At 37.0% G+C, this 25,612-nt stretch overlaps 1 protein-coding gene across 16 annotated transcripts in view; it reads right to left on the bottom strand.

Moving 5' to 3' along the window:
* The window catches only part of LOC139139192 (KICSTOR complex protein SZT2-like), an 88,515-nt gene that overhangs the window by 4,835 nt on the left and 58,068 nt on the right, over positions 1-25,612 (bottom strand). For 4 of the 16 annotated variants that reach the window (XM_070708001.1, XM_070708005.1, XM_070707999.1 and 1 more), the window contains 17 exons: positions 23,624-23,728; positions 21,320-21,388; positions 18,173-18,349; positions 17,382-17,544; positions 16,535-16,710; positions 16,023-16,206; positions 15,115-15,278; positions 13,973-14,149; positions 13,122-13,389; positions 12,604-12,683; positions 11,471-11,748; positions 10,652-10,853; positions 9,960-10,034; positions 6,264-6,302; positions 3,577-3,790; positions 1,933-2,087; positions 323-841 (listed from right to left, as the gene is read on the bottom strand). In XM_070708001.1, coding sequence (XP_070564102.1) covers positions 323-841; positions 1,933-2,087; positions 3,577-3,790; positions 6,264-6,302; positions 9,960-10,034; positions 10,652-10,853; positions 11,471-11,748; positions 12,604-12,683; positions 13,122-13,389; positions 13,973-14,149; positions 15,115-15,278; positions 16,023-16,206; positions 16,535-16,710; positions 17,382-17,544; positions 18,173-18,349; positions 21,320-21,388; positions 23,624-23,728 — 3,045 coding nt within the window. The remainder of the gene's footprint in view (positions 1-322; positions 842-1,932; positions 2,088-3,576; positions 3,791-6,263; positions 6,303-9,959; positions 10,035-10,651; positions 10,854-11,470; positions 11,749-12,603; positions 12,684-13,121; positions 13,390-13,972; positions 14,150-15,114; positions 15,279-16,022; positions 16,207-16,534; positions 16,711-17,381; positions 17,545-18,172; positions 18,350-21,319; positions 21,389-23,623; positions 23,729-25,612) is intronic. The other 12 variants (XM_070708014.1, XM_070708009.1, XM_070708015.1 and 9 more) reach the window with 10 other exon arrangements.

Genomic DNA, 25,612 nt, shown 5'->3' on the forward strand with positions numbered 1-25,612 from the left:
AACTGCACGATCGAAACTTCTTGGAAACTCTTTTTTATGTAATTTTCCAATTTCCATATTCAAAATGAAAGCAAAAATGCGGTTCAACTCAACATTCATGAGTACAAGTGATGCCAAACAGCTGAGAGATAACAGTTTCTATGCCTAGCTCTACATCACAGATGTGTGTGACAACTTAGCAACCAGCCTATAGGAAGAACACACCTAAACCAGTAAATCAGTTACAACACCTGTGCTGCAAAGATTCACAATATGGAGAGAGTGAGAAAGGTAAAATTTTGATACAGCACATAAATAGCAAATACACCGAATGAACATTTACTTTGTCTTCATGTTCTCCCTCCGCCGCTGCTTTCTTTTTTTTCTTCTTGCTCTCTTTGCTTTCGTCTTCGTTAGTCTCCCATACAAACAGTCTCTGCCACAGCATATCTCTCCTGCAGTGCATGTCAATCTGCTTGACGATTACACCGATCTTCTCCGCTGAGATCTTAACCTGCAGCAGCATTTGTATATGTCCGTGTGTGGTCTCGCGTGGCGGCACGTCGGAACTTCGAAGCTTTCCCAGCTGCTTGGTCAGCGTCAGTTTCGGGAAGAGGTCTTTCCGACTTGTTAAAATGACGTAGTATTTTAACTTGAGAAGGTGCCTTTTATTCTCGCTGGCAGACTTATCAACTGAGGAGGTTGTCACCTTGGCAACAAGTTCTTTCTCACTTTTTGGTCTCGTTTCAAGCTCTTTGCAATTGGTGGTGTCGTGGAATATGATGATGCCAATTTCAAACTCATCATAATGTTTGAAACCGTCTTTGTCTTCAAATACCCCAGATCTAGCAAATGTATTGACCTGAAATCAACCATGAATATGCTTTAGAATCACACTCTACTCTCTATACTTTGAAGAAATACAAAATTACCTACATGGGCAGAAGATGCCATTTCCCCCGGGCTATTTTAGTTTTCTTATCATATTGAGGTAACCTTTGTCTTGAAACAGAAAGTTTTAAACTTGTATTCAAACTTTCCTTGAGAAAACTTTAAACTAATCATTGGCTCGAATAAAAATCAGGTTAACAGTGCAAAGTTTGGAATTAGAGAAAGAAAGCACCTAAAATTTCTCAACATCTGAAGTTGAAAATGGCGGCTACACCACGTGTTATCAATAAGGAGAAAAATTTTCAAGTTGCACAAAATCGAGTCACTGATTTTCATTCCCTAGCCCAGGAACTTCAAAACAAGTCTACACATGTGGCAGACTAGAGAAAAGTTGGCATGTATGTTAGCTGTGCTTCCAGTGACAGAAATGAAAGTACCTCATGTTGGAGGAACTACAGGCTCATACTTTTGACAATATTTTCATTAATTTTTCTTTTGATAAACAAACCCATTTTCTTATGCTTCAACAACATAAATGTTGGAATGCAAAATATTTGCTCCAATGCATTGTACCATATGCTATACTACTGTTGACAAATTACTAAGTGCTTCTCAAATTCCATAAAAATGCAGTTGTTGACAATAATACTGGAAATATAGTTGAACATGTATGCTATCTTGAAATGCTAAAGACTGGGCAATTTGACATGTTTGTTGGAGTAGAATGAACAAGTGCATTTTACAGTCAGAATCAAAATCATGCAAGTGGAAATCTTTTTACTCTATCAGAGTAACAAAAATATTGGAAAATACATCACAAGCTAATCTAATGAAGCTTTTAATATAAACCCCTATATTGTTTTAAAATCTGTGACCAAAGTACATTGAAACGTTTTGTAATAAATGTGAAAATTTTAAATGTCTGATACTTTCGGGTGGGGGTGGGGGAATTCCAGACAAATCATATCAGTATTAGTGATATTCTATGATCCACACACACATCTCTGTCGATTCCTGGAAAGATGAGAAAGTTTGATAAATGTATCAGGAAGATATCATTACCATCATGTACTCGTGGTCTCTGATTTCTGAGTTGTCATTTTCATGCGATGCCTTGACCATTCGGATGGCTCGCATTCCGTACATACCGGCATGTTGGAGCATGTAATCATACAGTTGGTGTGCTGGATTGTGTTTACTGGGAAAAGTAAAACTACCTGTAATGAAAAGGAATAAAACTGTAAACAAAACTGTACACATGTAATTACAGTGTGTGGACATATTCATTACTACAACAGGACTGAATTTATCAGCTCAGATGCAGAGTAAGATTAAAACTTTAATTTCAATATGAAGTGTCAAGTAGACTTTTCACAGTCAATGATGGTGTGTTTTTTTAACAAAAATAACTTTTCAGAAATTCTTGTTCGATGACTTTGTCTCAGATTTGCCATTTATGGGAATTCTGTGTAATGGTAACTCCATAGAGGGCGACTGTCCTAACTTCATCCTGTGGTTCGTTGTGTACAAGTGTGGTAACCTTTCACACAAGTCACGACAGCTGTCATCAGGTGCTGTTGTATTCTATATTCCACTGGAAATTTTGATGCCTTTCTATTAAAACATTTACTTTATCGAAGCAACTTCTTATCTCTTGCAAATCTTCATCAGAGAAATATTGCAGCTGGGGCTTTGATCAGTCCGGGTCAGCTCCAAAATTGGAGCGCTATACCATAATATTTTCCCCCTCTCATTAGCCAATCAGCGGCCAGCGCGCCATCAGTAAAAATTGTATTTCCTGGCAACCTCCACATGCGTCCTTCGTTACGTACGCCATACTGTGTCGAACTCCCGCGCCGTATTCTGTCATAATGTCAAACAGTTGTGTGGCCACTCTGTCAAAACACAATTTCAAAATCGCGTACTAGTTTTATTCTGGCTAAGACAACCAAACCCCATATATCGCTGTGATTCCTAGACTCTGGCTTGAAGTCCTGCGAAATATAAATCGTGTACCTACACAAATCGTTCAGAATACCCCATTTGTGTCGGAGATGGCAGCGATACAAATTCTACCGTATGGGGAACAGTTGTGTGGCCACTCTGTCAACACATTTTCAAAATCGCGTACCATTTTTAGTCTGCGTTTGACAACTACAAAACAGGTATCGTTCTAAAGCTCTGACATTGCTCTTCTTTCTTGCAAAATGTTATACGCGTACCTACACAAATAACCTTTATAACAGTATTTCTAATAGAGATGACGAACATCCACAAAATGTTTCTCGGTACTTAAGCGAAATCGATAAACTTGGGGTAGAAATGAATCGTCAATATTTCGAATATTTGTTCACTAATCGGACTCCTTGTTGGACATGACCTTCTGCAGAACACGTGGATTATGTTGACTGTCGAAATTCGTCGAAATTCACAAGACAGGGGCTTAATAAGCGGCCCAAAACTGCCGATCACACTTGGTGGGTAATTTGTGACACAGCGTGACCCATACTTTATTAATGATGTAATCTGGTCGATGATTGGCTGAATGCCGGAATACATTATCATAATGAGTCTCCAATTTTGGAGCTGACCCGAACTGTTGATAAAACAAGGGATAGCAATTGTAGTGATTGTGCACACCACAGATGACAGTGTTGTCTGAGGGTCATGTAAAATTGACAGAATGTTGAAGCATTCTTTGCTCACCTTCATAAATGTGATTCCTTGAAAAGTTTGGACCGGGATTATAGTGCCGGATGAAGTCTGAGAGACAACTGATGACATCATAACCCTGCTTGAAGATCAGATGGCGGTTGCCGAGGTACGCCTGGATGCATCGCAGATGGAAATCGTAGGTGAACGAGTGCACGTGAACCAGGTCCTTAAACTTGTCACATTCATGGGTAAACAAGACAGACAACTGAAAGGAATCAAGGACAATAATCAGAGTTAGTGACAGAATGGCACATTGTGAACATCTTAGATCCTAGATACGATGCAACTGCATAATAACCAAAATTTTACATGCTGGTGCATAATTATATGCATAATTATGCTAAGCACATTGCCATTTTCAGAACAAAAGCAGCGAAGAACACTTACAATTACTCAAAGTGACTAATCTTCACAAATGATTCTTTGTGATTTGTAAAGATATTATTTTACACATTCTCTCACTAAGGAAAATTTACCGCTTTTGCTTCTGTCAGCATTTTTGTTAAGGGAGGTACTTAGGTAAATTTTACATAGGTTCCAAGTCATGTTGTTGGGTTCGCTGTGGAATATCAATGCAATCCTATTTGGTACAAATCAGTAATAATGATTCCTATGTCAATTACCTAGGCACCTAAACCTTTAGCAAAAACACTGTCAATTTTATACATAATGATTCAAACAGCATCAATATGTAGCAAATTTCTGTTTGGCAGGAGAACTGCTTGTTTTAAGAAGTAGGATTACTTTTCGAAATGAAATAACAAAAAAGGTAGCTTGTGTCTCGTTTCAAACGACAGAAGACTATGTAATGTCATTAAGTGGCTACAGTGGGATATTTTATCAATTATTAGTTGCTGTAAAATATCAGATATTGCAACAGCTTCTCTTCAGCATTGCTTTAGCCACACTTCAAACATTTGCAATTACTCTAGAATGAAATGACTAAAGTTGAAGAGTGGGTTTGATGTGAATTTCGCAAGTCACAAAAGAAAGGCAAGTTTGCATCATTTATGTCGCAAGTCAGAGATTTTCACTATTTTCACTGCCAGTGACAGATCAGAAGATCAAAGCAGGATTTGCAAGTAAAAGATTAACCCAATATCACAACAATAAACAAATTTTCTATGTCCATCTTTGTATAGTTGGAGTCACTTGGCATATACAGGGACAATAATGCTGTTCTTTATGGCTCTTCAACGACAGGTACCTCCCTCTGGTAAAGTACATCTCTTAATACTAGATCTCTCTAGATACATGATCATATTGCACAGTTTATGATCAAAATACCATGCTGAAATGCTAAAATTGACAGACACTGAACAATATCCCTTACGAACAGTGTTGTCAAAAAGTTGCTTTCTGTCAGTGCCAGAAATGGTAAGAAAGTATGTGAGATATTAAACAGCATGAGCTACAGAGGATTTGAGATGTTTCTGTCATGTGAACTCTGACTTGTGAAAAAACTCTAAAACAAAGACAAGCTAGGCTATTCAAATGAGTTGAAGCTCTATGAATATTCATGAGCAAGAGTTTGCTCAGCGGATCAAATTTGGTGCTATGAAATATGAGCTGTAAAATTTTTTTATAAAAAGTTGGCACGCTCACATTTCTTAACCCAACCACCCCTATTTCTATTTATACAGGTCCAGCATCATCATCAATGACAATGGTGTTGGAGCAAACCATGGTTGTAAAAAGGTGAAACCTGAAAGCTTGAATTTAACAAACTTATTGTGTGATCACTGAAATTACCAAGTTCTACCAAACAGATAAAGGGAAAAAATGCAAAACCAACACCAGTAAATTAAAATATTTCTGGAGGGTAAAGTGTGTCTTCATCTAAAAGACTTCCGCTACTCCTACTAGGAACAAGAAGTAATTAAGTTACATAATAAAGGTACACCGCCCAATAAAAAGGGTTAAAGATTAGCAAATATAGTATAGAGAAAGTTGGAACAAATAATAAGGTTCTGCAAGCATTTAAAAAAATATTTGATGGGAATCAGAAGGTATGGAGATAATTTGAGAACCTAGGAAGACATGAAATGTACAGAACACCATGGTGACTAGGTCTTTACAGAAGTGTTTTACTGTGTAGGGAGTAAATTGAACAGTCAGAGAGATGACTACAAGTATTTCCTTACACTTTAATTTTAAACCATTCTGCAATCTACAGCTTAACTGACAACACAATGCCGTCTCCTGTTTTTTTACTAATACTTCCCAGCGTTCTAAATTTATGAAATAATTAATGGCTGTAACCGGTATCTATTTCCTTTACTTATTAAAATTGTTGTAGTTTTGCGGAATTTCAAGTTCCCACTTATCAAAACAGAAGGCAAACAAGCAGAAAAGAACAAACTGCAGGAAGGAGAAAAAATATGCAGATCAGAGAAAGCGACAGGATAAAGTGGAGAGCATTCACATTTTGGGAGAGGTAGCCAGCAAGGTCATATCTCATATGCAGCATGCGAACTCGAAGTCAAGTCCACATCCTTGTTTTCAGAAACTTTGGCAATGACATGCAAAATGCACACGAACTAAGATACTTGGATATGCACTTGAGGTGTGTGGCTTGAAGTCCTATGCAAGAATTCTATGCAGTTTATGAATAAAACAGCAACATGCATGGCACTTTCAAATGAAAAATATCTAAAAGGGTAAGTTGATATAAATACTTTGGACGGCTGTCCAGGCCTGTCACTGTACGCTGATGCCTACAGATAGGGAGAAGAAGGAATATAAGAAACACAGTCAAATTGTTAGGAGAGAACATTCATATTTTTTTAGCCTATTTCTACCATTATAAATAAATTTTTAAAAGGGATGTGAAAAGTCTGAATGCTGAGATTTTACGTTAGTTTACTACTATATTGAAATGGGTGATTTATTCGGATGTAATTTCTAAGACAAGTGTGCTTTATAACTCTTTTTGATCAGATACTGTATGATATTAGTAGATATTAGTAGCTTTGTGAAATAAATCTCATTATCGTATTGCAGAATTATATCTTACTCATAAGAAGCCATTATTCCTTGTGGAAAGTCTGGCGTGTAATTGAATATTAATTATTTTTACGATAAAGATAAAACAGCATGGTTTAGCATCATTATCATAAACTGTAATTATCTCTGTATATTAATATTATAAATAACACTTTTCACATTACTATGTATATAAAGACATTAAAATGTGTTTTTAATTTGAAAAGATCACACACATTTGCTTGTTCAACCATGTTTATACCCACCACCACGAAATGGAATGCAGTGCTGTTCAAAGATATCATTTTTAACCCATCTACATTCTGTATTTATTGCAGTAGTTGGTGCCCTTTCTCTGGATGTGTGTATTTCAAAGCAGCTATTACTGAGTTAGCACAAAGTTCCTTTGCTATATGATTGTTCCGTAACTTCCAGTTTGGAAATGCCCTGACTTCTTGTGTTACTGTTGAACAGGCCAGAATTCCTGTCTATTTTTCTGATATGATATTGTTCAGCTGTCTTAGCTACTCACTGCAGTTGTACGTAAAATTTTCACAGGGATCATGTCATTCTCGCCAATATTGCATCATGAAAGTTTTGTGTGCACGTGCATTATCCATGTATTGCTGTAGAAATATCATGAAGAGCTGAAGTGACTGTGCATCAAGGTAGAATGTGCCTTGGAGACAGATATTCTGACACTCAAATATTCACAATTCTTTTCTGATCTACCACTTGTGAGGGCTCATTTTAAAGCTCTTTGAGTAAGAAAAATGTTCACAGTCTTAGTTTTTCGAAAATCAGAAAATTTATTTTTCCCCATAGAGTTACTACAGGGATGTCTGCCATTTTGAATTTCAAATATTGGTCAATGATAGGTAATTTGTTTGTCTAGTACCAAACTTTGCACAGTGACCCCTGATTTTATTCTTGATTTGGTAAGGAGACGGTTGAAAATTTCATTCAGGAAAATTTGAGCAAAAGATTACTTTCGAGGCCAATACCACCTTAATTCATTAACACCTAGACACTGTTGATGGTGGCAATGTTGACTGGGACAAAGTATTTTTTAAGAACATCACGTTTGTCCCAGTCAATAATTCAATCAAGAAGAGCAATGGCATGACATCTGCATTGGTGTAATGCACATGTAAATCAGCATGACAATTGCTGTGGTACTTGAATGGCTCCACACAGCGTAGACACATAGTGCATGCTAAATTACATATGAAGGTCTTTTATTTGAATGCGTAAACAAGGGTTAAAAAATATTTCATTTCTACTGGTCTGTAAGAAGTGGATTAATAATCATTTACGTCATGACAGTGACAAACACAACTTAGCATGAATATTTCATGTGCTGCTACTGTTTGCTGATATACTACATGTACATGTATGTTAATCACACAATCAGCAAGAAATATTGTACAGAAAGGTTAGCTTTGAACGGTATTGCTTGGACACTTTGACCAGTTCAGCACACACATGCACAAGCTATAGTGAGTGCTTGCATGGAATGAACTTGTCAAATGTGAAGGCATGCCTGGGGGTAAAAACGTATGAAATACAAGAATGATCAGGGTGATCAGGGATACAAACGATATTTTGAATGGATGCTTTTTGCATGAGGGTTGATTCAAGTGATGTAAATAATGATTGCACACTTTATAACCAGGACAATGTTAGCAAACTACACGTATGCTGTTTGAACGGTTCTTCAACACATACACCTGTATCAAACACAGACCAGTTGACAGGAAAACTCTAATATCCACTGTTGACTGTTTATGGGAAGAGTATCAGTATATATCAATAAGAACCTTGTAACACGTAGCCATCAACATGTAGTACAGTCCTGTTTACAGAAATGAATTCAAGGCACCAAGAAGAAAAGACCTCCTCGTTGGTGTTGATCATAAATCTATACTAAGCTGACAACTGCCCTGACAAAGCGTTAACATCTGCATCAAGATTAGTGAAAATGCGTCAATGTGACTCATGTGACTATCATTTACAGCCTTTTAACACTCCACACCATAATGGCAATACTGAAGAGTAGTGGACCCACACTAAGTTGTACTATTGTGCAACAGTATCTTGAGGGGTATATTTAAGCAATAAAGCACACCCAGTGACTGTTTACCACAAGATTTTGACCAGCTCACGACATACCGGTACAATGTATGTGCATGACTATAGCGAGTGCATATATGGAGTGAACTGGTCAAAATTGAGTGGTATACCCAGTGCTGAGGCAGTATATCATAATATTAAATTGAAAATCTGGCGTGCAAAAGGGAATTTTTCTCAAGCTGAGAGCTAGTGCCTGTTCCAACTGTGCTATATTGCCAATATAGCATGGCTATTTTCACCTCTTGACCGATCAGATCGTAGTATTTGTGCTAACAATACACTGGTATGATATAATTGTGCATTAACAATTATTCACAGTGAGGCACTCTTACACATGCACTACTACCATAAGGAAGATGTCATCAGAATTCTCCCAGTGTGCTGACATAACAGTCAACTTTTATATTATAAAGGTACTTGTGTTGCACTTACAGTATCAACTACTATCAGAAAGCTGTTACACATACTGATTCATCGTCGAATGGGAAAATTCAGTTTATTGCATGTTTATAAAAAGAGGAATTACAACACCACAATATTGCAATGTACACAAAGAATTCCAACTTTAAGCACAGTTAAATGTCAGATTCTATGTACTGTAGTTTGGAGTGTAGAAGTCTCAAATAGATACTTTTAGAATGTGTGATAGTGCTCAAAACAATGTTTCTTACAAAATTTTGAAATTCATTTCTCTCTCTTCAACATATTTCCTACTGTATTATTTGTAAGTTTGTTTTGCTCACTTCCCAGTGTGCGATATGAAAATGTTTGTTTGCAGTTTACAAACATTTATCACAAACAAGAGCTACTCCACACATTACCAAAGTGACATTAAAAAGTATACAAATTGTAGACACACACTGATATGGAAAAATGTCTATGTGCACTCAGAATGAATTTAGCTGAGCTGTGTTACATAGTAGCCAGAATGACACTGACAAACAGGCAGCCTACTGAAAATTACCAGGGGTATACTATTTCACTGTACAAACACATACATGTATATCATAGTACAAATGTGGATAACAAGCAACCACAAGCTGATGAACAGCAATTGTAAATCTGAAACATAAAAGTAGACACAGCCAACAACAACAGGCAAAGCAAAGCTTGTAAGCCACAACGGTGACAGCATACATGTATCTGAGAAAAACAACAGAAACATGTGGAAAGCTACTGGTAGTGCAGGTTGTTTGAGCAACAGAAAGATATACACAAGATGACATGGCAAAATTGAAAGAGATAAGAATTCTTACCTGTGGATTGACAGCTCTACCTGCCGGCAGTCTGGATGCTTCCAATGCATAGAGCTTCACGATAAAATAACAGTACTGCAAGAGAGACACAGATCATTCCATAGGATAAAGAATGTGTACTCTACATTGACTTTAGATGAAGTTCATCCACACATACATTGTATACTTCTCAGTCAAATCACAGCCATCTAAAGCAAGTATCAGTAAAGGGCTGACGCACAGGTCAAGTGAATATAACACTATCGTAGGAAGGATAATGCATCTGTTAAGGTACTATGTGCCTCATGGAAAGATATTCAGACTCTCAAAATTTTTGCAATTCTTTTCCGATCTACCACTTGTGGGCGTTCATTTTAAGTAAGAAAAATTTTTCACCGGCATAGTTTTTTGAAAATCAAAAATTTCATTTTTCCCCATAGAGTTAACAGGGATGGTGGCAATTTTGAATTTCAAATATTGGTAAAGTAAGGTAGTTTGTTTCTAGTACAAGACTTTGCATGGTGACCCCTGATTTTTACTCTTGATTGGTTATGAGCATAGTTAACAGTTTCATTGAGGAAAGTTTGAGCAAAAGTTTTGCTCAAACTTTAAGTCTTTCAACTTCAAGGCACATACTACCATAAACAAGTTCACAGATTGTAGTCATTTCTGTGGTTTGTTTGTTTCTACCAGCATTTGACCTTTGACCTCACCTGGAAGGATAGCTCCATCAGCATAATGCCACCTGGTACTGCTTTGTGCAAGTACTTTGATGGTCCTTGTAAACTGGCACTTGACTGGCTCAGTCTCTCCAGCTTGGACATTTCTGGAGCAGGTTTCCTCTCAGAATGACTTGATGGTCCTCCCCTGGGGGCACCCCTCATTTGGTGCCTCGGAAGCCTTGGGCTGGACCTGCTGATGTGTGAAAAATTGTAGTACATCATAAAATTATGACATTGTGTGACAAGAATCAGGTATTTGGAATCAATGTGGGGAGCGGCTAAATAAGTACATCCAGTTTACAAAGTAATGAGCGCTGCATAAGGGTCGAGAGAAAGGTACAGAATTTTGCAAAGTTCTGTACATGTCCCTCTGAACCTTCTAAGCATGGTGAATTTGAAGAACATGAGTTAACTGCTCTTATCTTTATGCACTTAGTCAAGAGTCGCATGAAAGTTTGATGGCATATGTGCATCTACCTCAGGTATATTGGCCAAGCATAATGAACAGTGGAGTGTTTATGAAATCTTCATCCATTGGTAGACCTAAATTCAAATTAGCTGAATATACCCTAATGCAGATGATCTCATAGTGCATCCGTTCTCAGACCCCAGATAAACATCTATATATTAGTATACAATTCAGTGTCAAAGTTTGAAGTCAAATGAGATATTGTATCAAATATGTATATTTTTTAATTTCTTTATAGATATATACTGATAGTCTAAGACTGATTTGTGTGATTTGATTGAGAAGATGCAAATTTTTAACCAAACATCACACTCAAAGTGAAGCTATATAATGATATTTACCTTGTCTTAGGTGATGGCGGTCTTGTGTTGGCGGGAGAAAACCCAAGTTGTTGTAGATACTGGATGTATTGCTCCACAAAAGTGACTCTGAGCTCATTATGCCAAGCTTCCTCATTGGCAAAGGGTTTCTGAGTGGACGTACTGGCCGTGAAGACATGGCTTGACTTATCTTGGTCGGCAATCAACACCTTGCTTCTCCATGCTGGGCTGAACAGCAAGGGTGTTGCACAGTAGTGGACCAATCGTGATGACATTTTTAAAAGCTTTATGGTGTCTTCCTGCATGATGTGAAAGAGACAAGGAATTCTATTGGTTGCTGTACTCTGGTAACATTATTATACCATAAAGCTACACTAAATAGGAGTTTGCATTAACCATTTCACCACCATGGTCTGGCCTAAACTTATTGCTATCAATGGTGGGTGTGGACCAGTTTACAGGGAATCGGGGGTGAACAGGTTAAACAAGTGATTCAGAAGGAATCTGTATTCTTTTTATATAATTTGGGTAAACCTCTTACATGTATCATGATTGGTGTATTTCAGAATCACTGATTCCATATTACATTTGCCAAACACATGATTAATTCTTAATCCTGCCTTCAATCATTTTGGTTGTGTGTGTGTGTGTGTGTATGTGCGCTGATAATCTACATGTACCATATTTGTATACAGTTAAAAATTATGAACCCCTTGACTTTTATGAAATAAGTTTCTTGGTGGTTTCTGTTCTTCAAATAAAGGGTCTAAAACTGCAGCTGATTGGTGGTTTGTTTTTGTCATATTACTGTGAGGCATTACGGCATGTGTGTCAACAAAGAGCATTGCAATACTCTTTAATTTGAAATATCTTAGCTATAGCTCTCTTAGCATCCTAATGTATGTTGTATATGGGTTAAAATTCAAAATACACCATGAAAATAACCAGGGTTTTCACAATAGTTTGTTGGTGAAAATATCATAATTTAGTTCTTTCAAAACAATTTCCCATTTCCCTAGATGTGGCAAATTTTCCCAATAATCATGCATGCCACTCATGTTAAAACAGTGTTCGCAATCCGATCACTGGGCACTGCAATGTTATGGGATGAAACCAATGTGCTGAGGTGAAAGGTCACAGGTGATCTGACTTACAGATATTGGCATGTTTGCATGTCCTCCTCTCTGTTGCCAGGTTACATACAGATTCTCCAGCTTCAAACGGGTTTCTGCCTCTGCAAATTGGAAGTTTGTAGAAATCAGTTATAATATACTCCAGAACTTTTGAACTGTTGAAGCATGGAATAATTTTCTGGCATTACTACTTATTAGGAAAACATGTAATTTGAACTTGCTTAACCTTGTGGCTACCTTGCAAGTTGGAAAGTTCCAGCATGATCCTGTACATTATCATTATATGTAAGGTACATAGGATAATATTGGTAATGGTAGTCAAGGCTTGAAAACAAAGTCCTGTGCACAAGGAATATTTAATGCCTTAGGTACAGACTACTTGCTTGCATGATAATGGTACCAAAGAGACAGGACTCCATAATCCTCTAAGTAAAATCACTTCTTACTGGTTGAAACTATACATCTCAAATTTATCTGCTGAAATTAAACCAATCAGAATGCATCTATTCAAAAGGTACAAAAATGTTGCTACCATTCACCTCGTTTATGCCTAGAATTCACGTCCAGTAGTTGTGTACCATGGCCAATCACAGGATCCCGATGAACGCCTTGGGTGTACCAAAGTGGTTTGGCAGGCACAGTGTCCCGCATCAACTCATCAAACACCGGCACACCTGGGTGGACATGGTGTGAGGGTGCCCGCATTGTCCTGCTGTGGCCCAGGCCAGTGTGATCTCTCAGTGGTGGAACTGTGCGCTTTATTAGCATGTCTATGTCATCAGTGCTGCGACAGAACGGATTCAATTCCTAAAAAGACAATGCAATGAGAGTTGTTGAAGGACCCGTTTTCATGAAGAGAACTAAAATCTCTTATAGTCTTAATGGAGATTAATGTTAGCAAAATGAGAAACACATTTATGTTTACTTACTTATAATAGAAAACATCCCTTGTATTATATAAAAGAAAAGGATATTTGACTTTTTGAGGCTACTGCTGTCAAATGATTAGGATATTTGTGGTGAAAAAGTTTCTGTTTATTTGTAAGGCTTAACCATAGTCAAAATAAAAAGTTTTGAACAAAAAATTATTTCCGAACTGGTGATGGTTTTGTCAGTATAATTTTAACCCAATGACCATTTGTTCATTATTTGAACACTAGCTATTCAAAAACATATTAAAAATATGAATCAATATTTAAATAATTTCTGAGCTACCCTTTTGTACGGGCATAAAGTCCATGTTTTGTAATGGATATCTGAGTTTCCAACATGATGAAGTGTTATTTCATCCTATCACATTTGAAGTACAATTTCAACAGCAGAGAAAATAGCTGCTATCCACAGGAATAGATGCACAATACAATACAAGTGAGTTGAAGGGCGCCCTCACCTTGCCGCTGTTATTTTCCAGATCTCCAAAGTTCCTATGATGGAAGAGACCCATCTTCTGGTTGACGATGCACTGCAACAGATGTGACCTGGCATTGTGCCAGAGGAATAATCTATTGCTCAGCTTGTCTAGCATGTTGTTCAGCTCTGATGACCAGTTGTAGGTGTAAATAGCAATCTGAAACAAGAATGTACAGCAAAAAATATACAATGTGTATCCACAATAGTTTAAACAACAGAGCTATCTGGATGGCGTCTCTATTCAACTCTTGAATGCTGTAATTTTTTCCCACCAACATTTAGTGCGACATTTACAGATTTTTATATATTTTTCTTTAATTTGTTTTACAACTTTGGACCAAGTGGACATCACATTTCAATCATTGGCCACACTTTTTTGTGGAGGCATCATGGGCCAGTGGCTAGAGCAGTGGACTCACAATCAAAGGATGGTGAGTTCGAGCCCCGGCATGGCTGTGGTGTTGTGTCCTTGGGCAAGGCACTTTATTCCTCATTGCTTCTCCCCACCCAGGAGTGATGGGTACCTGGTAGGACAGAGGTTGTTATGTGTGCGTTTAGCTCTGCTGCGCTTATTGGCTGCACATGTGAGCTGTTGTCTGCTCCCCAGGGAGTTGAGTGGTATCATATTAGGTCCAGTGACCCAGGGGTAATAATAATTGTAAAGCGCCTTGAGCACATGAACTTGTGGATATGTGCGCTATATAAGAACAAATATTATTATTATTATTATTTATTATTATTTATTTTATCAAAATTTTGGCAAGAATCTGAAAAAAATTGACAGGGGATTCCCCCGTCAATTTTTTTCAGATTTTTTTCGGGGGAACATTTTATAAAGGTGACAAAAATTTACTTTGGCGCTCAAAGACAATAACCATGAAACTGCTGTCAATATAACTGGTACATGTAGGTGACAGACAGGACTGCACTTTGCTCAGGTCATATTTTTTCCACCTGCAGACTTCTTATCAATTCAAACTGTTATCAAACATATCAGGTTGATTGATAAGACAAACATAATCCTCCTTTCACACTGCAAAACTGCTTGATATTTCAAGTACATGTGCTGACACTGACACACCCATCCTGTGAAAAAAACCAAAAGCAAGATTGAGGGCTCACTTGTTTCTTTTGTGCCGTCAAGAGAAAAAGTCTCTGCCTGGGAACAATGATCTGTATTGGCAATGTGCCAGCTCCTAGGCTGACATTGCTCACATAGTCACTGGCTTTGTCTGAACTTGCAAGTCCAGGTTCAAGGGGATCATACTGTTGGAAACTCTTCCGGGCTGTCAGGAAAAAGACAAAATAATGAAATTTCAGTCAGAAAGATGAAGGTGATATTCGTAGAGTTAGTTTACCTGCTACAGTTTAAATTCCACATGATGTAGAAGCTGATACAGCTTTTTTGCATGCTGCAGACTATTTAGTAAATTGTACATTTTCTGCTGGTAGCAAATCTAAAGGCTATTTATACTTGACCAACACATTTGATATATTTGTAGCATGTACAGCCTTAGTTATTCAACATGGTTTGCAGTTGCTTGTGGCAGTAATTATTGTTCACTGTTGTTTGGTGGCATGAATGCGTGTGCACGCACAAACACACACACACACACACACACACATTAATGATTTTAGTCATAGTGAATTAGGTTCTACAGTATTAAGTCACAGCATTAAACCAAACTTCAGAACTTTAGAAAGATTTGTGCTTTTGCATTCTAACATCTTGTCTACTGATATTTGCATCCATCTTCAACTTACCCTGGCCATGTTGATAAACATTCACCAGGTAACAATTAGAAAATACAGTACAACGAATGAAAGTTGATGTTGCCGTCACATAAAAAAAAAAAAAAAAAACGCTCAAAAAACAAAGTGAATAACAGCAAACTTAACCCTTAACCCTTTAGCCTCAATGGATTTGCCCTATGCCATTGTTTTTCAATGGTGAACATAGACCTGTGTACTTGACAATGGGGAGAAAGGGTTTACATGTACATCTAAATTAGATGGAGACATAAACATACTTTTTGGATTGACCAAGGATGGATAATTGGGAGAGTATCCGGCATTCTCCATTTCAACCGTAGCTCTCCACTGCTCCATATTGCGCCCAACAATGATGAAGTTCTTGGGTGTGTATGGTATCTGAGTGGACTGTAGCACATTAGATGGGTCTGATGAAGTTGCTTCAGATCTCTCTTCATGAGACTGTGTGAGGGATTCACATAATAAGCATTAGAATTCAGTAAAAAATTATACATGGGCTTTACTTTGCCAGAAATATATAACTGTAAAAAAGCTACATTATTAACATGTTTCTAATTACAGTATATATTAATCATAATTTATTTCAGTTCTTAATTATGATTGTAAAATGGTTGCATCTTGTCTCTTAACAACTTTAGTAAGTATGTAATGGAACACTACAGAACCATAAAATTTTTGCAAATTTTACAAGTGAAAAAGTGACTGAGATTATAACTGCAAACATGGGAAATACACATAGAAGACAACATTCAAAATGTTCTGAACTGACCGCAGGCATGGGAAATTCAGTCAGGCGGTAGTGCAAGTCCTCGGATTGCTGGAATGATTTGATCACCAGGTCAGGACATATGGATGGAATTATGATGGTCAGCAGTTCATAAAGGGCGATGTCCACTGAAAACCCTGATGAGAGGTCAGCCTTGAACCTGTGAACGGCTGGTACACCTAGCAAACGACACAGAACAAAGAATTGTCAGCAAAATCTAAGGCTAGAATAATATAGAAGTTTTTAGCTGCCAAAAACTGTTCATATCTGAAACTGTACAGAGTATAATGTGACACTGGAATCTTCAATGAGACTCTAAGTTCATTCTTGTCCCTACCAAGGAACAGCATTCTGCAGAAATTACAATAGCAAGTACTGCTTTTGTGAACTTTGTTCATCCTCCAATTTTCATAAAATCAACCCAAGTGTAAAGCAAAAATTCAACCACAGTGACATTGTACATGGGTTTCATATAACAAATACACAACAATCCTGACTGTATAGCTGATGATGATCTACTCTTCACAGTAATAAAGCAAAACAAAAAAATATGTTTCCAGCAACGTGAAAAACCCTCCAACCCTAGACGTGTTTTTTGCCTTTTCAAAAATTTTGAGTAAATTCCCTAAATTTTACCATCATTGTATCAGTCTCAGCCAACAAACAGAAAAGTAAAGAAAAAATTCCTTCAACCTACCTGCCCTGATTTTCGGAGGCATGTTACTGGAAACATGCATATTTTTTATTTGACCTAATTTAGCTTTACTCACTAGTCAAATCAACTGGTGAAAATGATGCTATGAAAATCTAAATTTGACCAGAATTTGGAATGAGTGCTTGTCACACCTACCAAGTTTGAACTCATGCTCTAGCCAGTTTTTGCATGAAATGGTGTACATCGGATGTAGAATTCCACGGTCACCTTCCTCAAGTTCCTTCCGTCTCTTCATTCTTTCCCCGTGTCGGTGAATTCTCTCCGACTCCTGAGTGGATATCTCATCTCCACCCTTGCCCTAAAGAGACACAGTTACCAAAGTTACAAATTTTGGATGTGAGGCAGAACCACATGCATGGACCCAGATCTCTGAATTTACAAATATGTCATGACAAAAATAACCTGATCCTAAATTTGGTGGCCACCATCATCACAGATATCATGCATTAAAATAATCTTGCTATTGAGTTCCATCATTTAAGCAGAAAGTATTTGAATTTGACCAAAGTCTGGAAAATATACGAGTTCAGGGACAATTATTTGCCATGTAGGATTTTTGACAAGTATCAACATGAATCCTTTCAATGGATGATGGTTTGTTTTCTTTGCAGGGAGATTTGTAATAATCTTGATATGTACTCAAACAATAAATTTTCATAATTCTTCCAAAAGAAGATTTGTGATAAACTCAATACCTGTTTTCCATGGGTTTTCACAATTTTTTTGGAGGGTGGGGAAGATTTCTGATTATTTCAGTATAAATCCTATCGGTGGATGTTCCAGTATGGATGAGAATGAACATCCAAAGATTTCAGATTTTCAGTTGGCTCTACATGTACTATCAAATACAGTGATCTCAAAGGTTTGACCACTAGCACATCTACAAGATCTTTCCAGTCTCTTTTGCTAAAATGACATGACAGTACCTTTGGACTTTTGGAGAGAAGTGTTAGTGGACTCATAGAGCGTGATGAGGGTGAAACTTTTGGTGAAGCTTGCGCTGAGGACGACTCGAAGAGCAGTTGTCGACGTGACTTGGCAGTCTGCGGATCCAGCATTCCCTGCATGCTGTTGTGATCAGGGGCAGCCACAGAGCAAGACCGCTATGAAAGCAATGGTGCAGAGTTTCAGCAATTCAAGTCATTATCTGATAAATTTTAACATTACTGATGGCATGTTGCAACGACCAAAGAAACATGCTGTTTTTTATCTTAGATAGTTGGAAATATTTACACCAAAATAGAAGAAGACAAATTGTTAACATTCAATTACTACTTATATTTGACACTAATCTTAATAACCTGTGACCTCCATTAGGTCAAAGGGCAAGAAAAATTTCCATGCAACAGATTTTCTGTAGTCAGCATATGGTGACATCCAAAATACGTGGTAACCATGGTAACAACCAGCTTGAAGCAAAGTCGAAACATTTCAGGATGCCTGGATCGACACCAACATGCTGCAATCATGAAATGCAAAATTGTAGGACAGAAAGGTGAAAATAAAAGTAAAAAGGTAAAAAAGCAAAACAAATTCTTGATAGGAAAATGATTAACAGTTGTGTGAAGTTTCTGTCCATCATTAGAAACTTAGTTCTTTGGTGACATTATTGGATAAAAAAAAGAAAAACTTATAAAATGGTGTGAAACAACCACAAAGACTTTTATTAAACAAAAACCTGTTTAACAAAATGAAAGAAAATTAATCCATGCAATAGGTCACAGGTGAAGTGTGATGAACAATGTAAAGAATTGTCGGAGTGTAAATAGTGAGTGAGAGTCAACTGAAGAGATGTAAGTTGTACACATAGTGTGAGAGTACAGCTGTCACGCTGTCAATGAAGTATACCAAAGTCCACACTGCCCTGTTTATCAGGTCAAGTCCACTAAGGGGCCGTTGATAATAAAAGCTGACGCACAAGAAACGTAATTCCTTCGTTTTACTTGAAACCCCCTTCCTCCCCCCCTCAAAACGAAAGTTCTTATGCGAAATCAATTTTGTATTATGATGCAGTTTCTGACAAACCCACACACACCTCTCTGATCCGCACGCCCATGAAAAATACCGGAAGGGCACATGTATTTCGCACGTAGGAAAATGTTTCACATACATGTTTCACATTGAAAAACCATACATGTTTTTATTTCACCTTCATGTCTTTTCGTTGACTTTTCTGTCTCCATATTTTGTGGTCATTCTGTTCTCGATGAACGTGAAGGTAGTATTGCGTTCTCGCTGCAAAGTCGCACTTCGAAAACAATAGAAAATCCTTATGCGATTTTGACGCACACAAAACGAAATGAGCTTTTACCCCCTCCCCCCTAAACGAAAGAATTATGTTTGTCGTGCGTCAGCTTTTATTATCGATGGCCCTTAAAATATTGGTATAAAATATGTCCCTGTTCAAGTGAGGTGATTAATTAGCATAAAATTAGCATAAGACCACCTGTGACACATACCATATGGTCGTAGGCAAAAACTACAATTTACATAAATGTTTCAGGATGTGAAGTTGATGGAAATGCTTGTGTTTGTGTGCTTTTAGGTGAAATCAAATTGTCAAATCCATTGAATGCATTTAATGAAACATGTCAAGTCAGCTAAAATATGTTGTTTTGAGACAATAAGTTATGTTTTAATGGGCTTGACCAATTTGACTTGATAGTGGAAGATGAACCTGGCCAGACTAAAGTCTCGTGGTTTCACTCTCTCAAATTAAGTGTAACAAGTCCCCTTTTAATGTTACAAAGCTAAGTTTATCACTGTAAAGTTGTCAACAAAACTTTACTGATCCAGACTTAAAGTAAAGTGTCAGTTTGTGCATGAACATTTAATATGTAAGGTTGTCACTGTAGTGTAGTGATCCATTCTGACATTGTCAGCTTGCAAGGTGAAATTAAGACACCACCACATCTAGAGGCAAACAATTAAAATATAATTATGTAACTACTGGTGATTCCTCAAGCATGTCAAACTTACACATTCCAAAAATAATTTCTCACAGTCAATTACCATGAAATCTACTTCATCTACTTTTCTCCCCATGCTGAAGCATAAATCTACTGCTTTCTACTGACTGGCCAGGACTAACCCACTGAACCAGGTATAGGTGGGAGGGAGGGGGGGGGGGGGGGGGTGTCACAAGTACATGTGATAACTTGTTCCTGAATTGGCCTTTGCAAAATGTGAACTAAAAGACTGCATAATTTGCCCAGAATATTACTTTCCTACATCAACTGAGTGTCTTGTAAGGTGTTCCCCTCTTCCCACATAACACAGAGTTCATGCAACAGAATCTGTAATATGATGCCCACTATATCACACTTCAACTTTGGGGGGAAAACATCATGTCATTCTGCAAACATCGCATACAGCATCAACGTGTCCATGCAAACTGCAGATAGAGATTGAAGTTAGTACATGCAGTAAAGTGCTGGATTATCCGCAGTGCCTGGCATGCAGATCTTTGAAGCAACTTGAAGGTGAGAATTTGGTTATCAAAACAGGGTTAGCAATGTTGTACTTTATCAATATCAAGTCAAGTAACCGATTTAATTATTTATGATTTCACAAATGAGAAGAGGCAATAAAAAATTAGGACCAATCATTCATCAAAAACTTTTGACAACCAAACAATAGTATAAACAGATGATACATATTATATTTACTACATGGCCATAAACACTTGTAGTTTTACATGTGTATTTTGCAGGATGAAATTGTTTTCAGATGTAATTTACTCAACGGGCATTTGGCTGGATGTCTGTGAAATCACATTTCTCTTTGTATTTTTCAAAATTTTGTTTTTAATATGCATCTTGATTTAATTCAGAATAATTCCTAGAGCTAAGCATGAAAACTGGAAATTTAAAGAAGAACGCGTAGCATCATTGCCTTTGACAAACACACGAGGGTGCCACGTCACGACAACAAAATGTTTCAATTTTTTTGAAATGCTTCAAACAGCTTTGGGCTTTTTCAAGCATTACTTCAACAGCCGTGCGAATGTCTGGAAGAATTGCCAAGCTATAGAGTAAATGATAAAACAGCCCACGCCAATTACAGAAGGCTACCTGCATTGGCTGCATCAGCTTCCTAAGGAAAGGTGGTGAGAAGGTGTCATATGAAGTTGACTTGGAGCGCTGCAAGAAAGAGACAAAATACAATGTGAATAGTCTATACGGCATCAGTTTTGACAACTTCACTTTCAATGGCTTTGATGAAATGTTCCTTCCACGCAAGATCTCAGAGGGCGCTGAAAAATGAGATTATTCAAAGAATAGCAGTGCACTACATAGGCAGATATGATTTCTGCTATACTGTTTCGGTTTCCATTGCTCTACGTTGCTGGAAAAAGCTTTCCTCTCTGGCATGGAAGGCTCTGCAGATAAAATCACGTGTCAAAAAATTGCACAATTGACTTTGTTAGGTATTGGTTAGAGAAGACAATGCAAAAGCTACAGTAGTAATAATTTGTTTTCCTAGCTGTATTACATATTATCTACAACACAGAGTTCAATTGGGCTACTGAGTATGCTTTGAATGGAATAATGAATATTTTCATACACAGATTTTGCATTGGCTGGATTTGAAGCATATTTGCACACAAGTTCTAATTATATAATGTATGTCCCGTAACATACACGTTATGATGCAAGAGATGAAAGAATTTCAAACACTATAGAATTTCTGTAATCAGGAAACCTGGAAGAAGTATATGGGAAACACCAACACAAAGTGGAGCGACAAATCACATGAAATACATATACACAGCAATGAACACAACACAATAGCAGTTTGGTGGAATGAATGCTGAACACACACTTATTGTGAATGTTTTGGAAGAATGAACATGTGGTATTTTCATGTGTATTTTCAACACATGGTACAGCAATAAAGTCACAAACACTCAGCACAAAAGCAGCAAAACACACACAAGCTTTTATCAAGGTGCTGGGCGTTATCCAAAACAAATTTAAACTGTAGCAGACTTTATCAATAAAGAACCGTTAGCATTATTCACAGAGTTTCATCATTTAGTGTAGATTTTCTTGAGTAAAAACCCCTCCACCATGAAATATATTGCAGAGACAGAGAAAGATAGTTGTAGGACTTGATACAAAGCTGTGATGATGGGCAAATTTTCGACAAACAGAAAGTCCAAAACATATTTCTTTTAGTTTTTAAGTTTGAATTTTTTTTAATTTGGAAAGGATGACAGTTCATGTGAAGGCTGAACAGAACTTTTTCAGACATAATCATACAAAGTACAACTTCTTTAGGTTAAATTCATGTAATTAAAAAAAACTGTGACTTGTGTATCATTTATGACTCAGAATTTCTCTCCAAAATGATCTAGACACTTTCTGGTTCTTGATATTTTAAACAAGCTCAGTGTTGGTTTTATTCTATTTCCATACACTAGACATAACATACTATGTCAATGTTCAGAAATAATTGCTACAATTTGATAACCTTGGAATTTTTCAATACATTCAACTGTTGATGAAATGAAAGGAATTAGAAATATGAAAACAGGACTTCAATATCATGTTTGATCATGATATTTGGAAAAGATGTTTTTGGTTTTGCTTTGGATCTAAGAAAGAATTATCTTCCCTCATAACAGTTACAATAAAGTTGTGATAGTTGAAGAAAGACAGATGAGACAATTGGACATCCACTCTGATTAGCTTGTCACCATTACTGATACCAGTGCATTTAACACCATGTTAACGCTAGCACCACAAAGCTCTACACCTTTCACATGGCTAATGCTATCCAGAGAAACGAAATGATATGCAATTTTGACACGATGAGGTGGGGTGAAATGCACCTTACAATTTCTTGGAATTTATTTTCTTTTGCCCCTATTGTTGAGGTCGGTGTTTCCTCCAACTCTTGCACTCACTTGGTCAATTTAAGAATTTCGGTGAATTTCTTGTCAACAGCTCTATACAGGGTCCATACACTCAAAGCTGCTGAAAATTCAAAGACTTTGAAGGACTTTTTGGGGGTCCAAAAATACCATTTTCCAGGTATTCATTTTTACAATACACCATTTTTTTATTATTATATATATGTATATATATCATTTTTTACATTAACATGACCGATTACTTCATGATTTCAGAAAATTTTGGATGGCTTATAACTTTCCAAGGACCTTCCATGATCAAATTTCTCTTTCCCAGAGATTTTCAATTCCAGGACTTTCTAGGAGTTTACGAACCCTACTCATATAAAAACATGATTTATTTTCTTGCCAATGCAGCTGAGACGGTACATTGTTTCTGGCCTAACTTCCAGTTGCCTAATTTAATTTTCTTTTATATCATTTCGTTTCTTTCAATAGCATCAGCCCGTTTGATGTCTACCTTCTCATGACTGTGTTGGATGTATGATCTTCTATAAGCAGTGTAAGAAGGCGGACTACTACTGGAAAACACATCGTCACACAAAGTTTGCACTTGGGGTGACCTCTGTAAGAAAATTTTAGTTGGTTTACGATTACATTTACTGGAATTGAACAGGACAGCACCATGCAAGTCGTGATTGCTAAGATATTTATTAGCAGATAGAATTTCCTGACAGCATTTACGATAGGCCTTTACTGTTTTGAGAAGTATTGACAAATTTTACAGCTGGATAGCAAATACATTTAGGTAGGTTTTACGCATTATTTAGAAAATTTGACAGTTGCAAATACTGTACTTATGACAACACTTGACACAGCCAAGCACATATACTTACAAAACAGAAACATTTTAATTCTCACATACACAATATTCTTTGTAGGCACATGTATAATCAATGGATATGAACGTGACATTGTGATAAGATGTGTGATATATCCTGTTATTCTTAGATAAAAATGGTAAGTTCAATGCCGAGATACTACAGTAATGTACTATTGGAACAGACACACAATACCATCTGCCCGTCGCATTCTGTCTTGGAATGTGATATGGTACAGGTGTCTCATACATATACAACTTGGCAAAACAAAAGTAGAATATTGGAAAAGTTGTCTCTAGGATATCAATGATGAAGTTTTGTTGCCACAAACAAATGCGATAACTTGCATTATCACCAATGTTTATAAAATTTTGTGTTGTAAAAAGACAATATACAAATGCAGAGAGAAGTTGAAAGACATGTCAATCTTTGCCGTTCATGAGTCAATTCACCGGAGTTTCTGGATGGTCCAGCCAGTGAAATCTTTACACAGTACAAGTAAACAATTCATTTAATGCAATGGAATGAAAGGATATGACAGTATCTTGTGACAACACATGTAAATTTCTTGTTATTTGCAATGGTAGTTTTCCTCCACAAGATTTATTAGTTGCAGCTAGTCAAAAATAGCCACAACATTTACATATCCAAACATATAACACCAAAAGCGATAGATTTTGATAATCCATACACTCCAGTGAACATTACAATTGTGGCTACATGTAAAGGTCGAACGAGTCCTGTATGACATTTGACTGCAGTGCCACTCCCACATCCCTTAACTGGCCCATCACTGGGTTAAAGTAGTTTTGCATTGTTAAGAGGACAAAGTTGCCATCTTTTCAAATTACTTTGGATATCTTTGTTTCATGTGACAAGATAGTTAACATGTTGAATCTGCTTATTGAAACATGTCCAATTATCAATCATCAGGGCTCTACTCACACCTTGCATACACATAACATGTAAGTATGCTGATGACATATGTCTGGTATGTACCATAAATCATGTTGTCAAAGTATTTATTCTTATCTAGAAGCAGGGGGGGGAGTAGAGATCTGATGACTGACAATGTAGGACATTTCAGTGAGCAGAACAACATGCATAGTTGCTCACATGAAACAAAAGTAACCAAAAGAATTTGAAAAGATGGCAAATTTGTCTCTTAATTTAATATCCATCAACATCATCACATGCTATTGTCAAAGAAGAAACGATAGAATAAAATATAAATTCATAGCATTAGTACGTCAGTGAGGGAGTTATTACAAAGAATGCAACCCATAAGAAAAGTGGAGACATGTCTGGCAGAAACTATCTATCTATGTATTTACGAGACTATAACTGTACAACATATTCTGAGAGCCATTGTAGGGCATCACTCCACTTTTTCTGGTTGTTAATTGACCTTATATAACTTATATTGGGCAAGAAAGTCGGCAAGACATCTGTGTCAGAATTATGCAACACATCATTTTTCTTCAAAAGTACACATATAAAAATGCGTGGGTTGGAATTCATGAAAAAATTGAAAATCTTATAGTGATGGAGTGACTCTAAACGACAGCCTTACGACACATAGATTGGTTTAGTTACCAATAAATCTCAGAGCAGAGGTGACGCTGGAC

This window comes from Ptychodera flava, chromosome 8 (genome assembly GCF_041260155.1).
Source record: "Ptychodera flava strain L36383 chromosome 8, AS_Pfla_20210202, whole genome shotgun sequence".
Lineage (NCBI taxonomy): Eukaryota > Metazoa > Hemichordata > Enteropneusta > Ptychoderidae > Ptychodera > Ptychodera flava.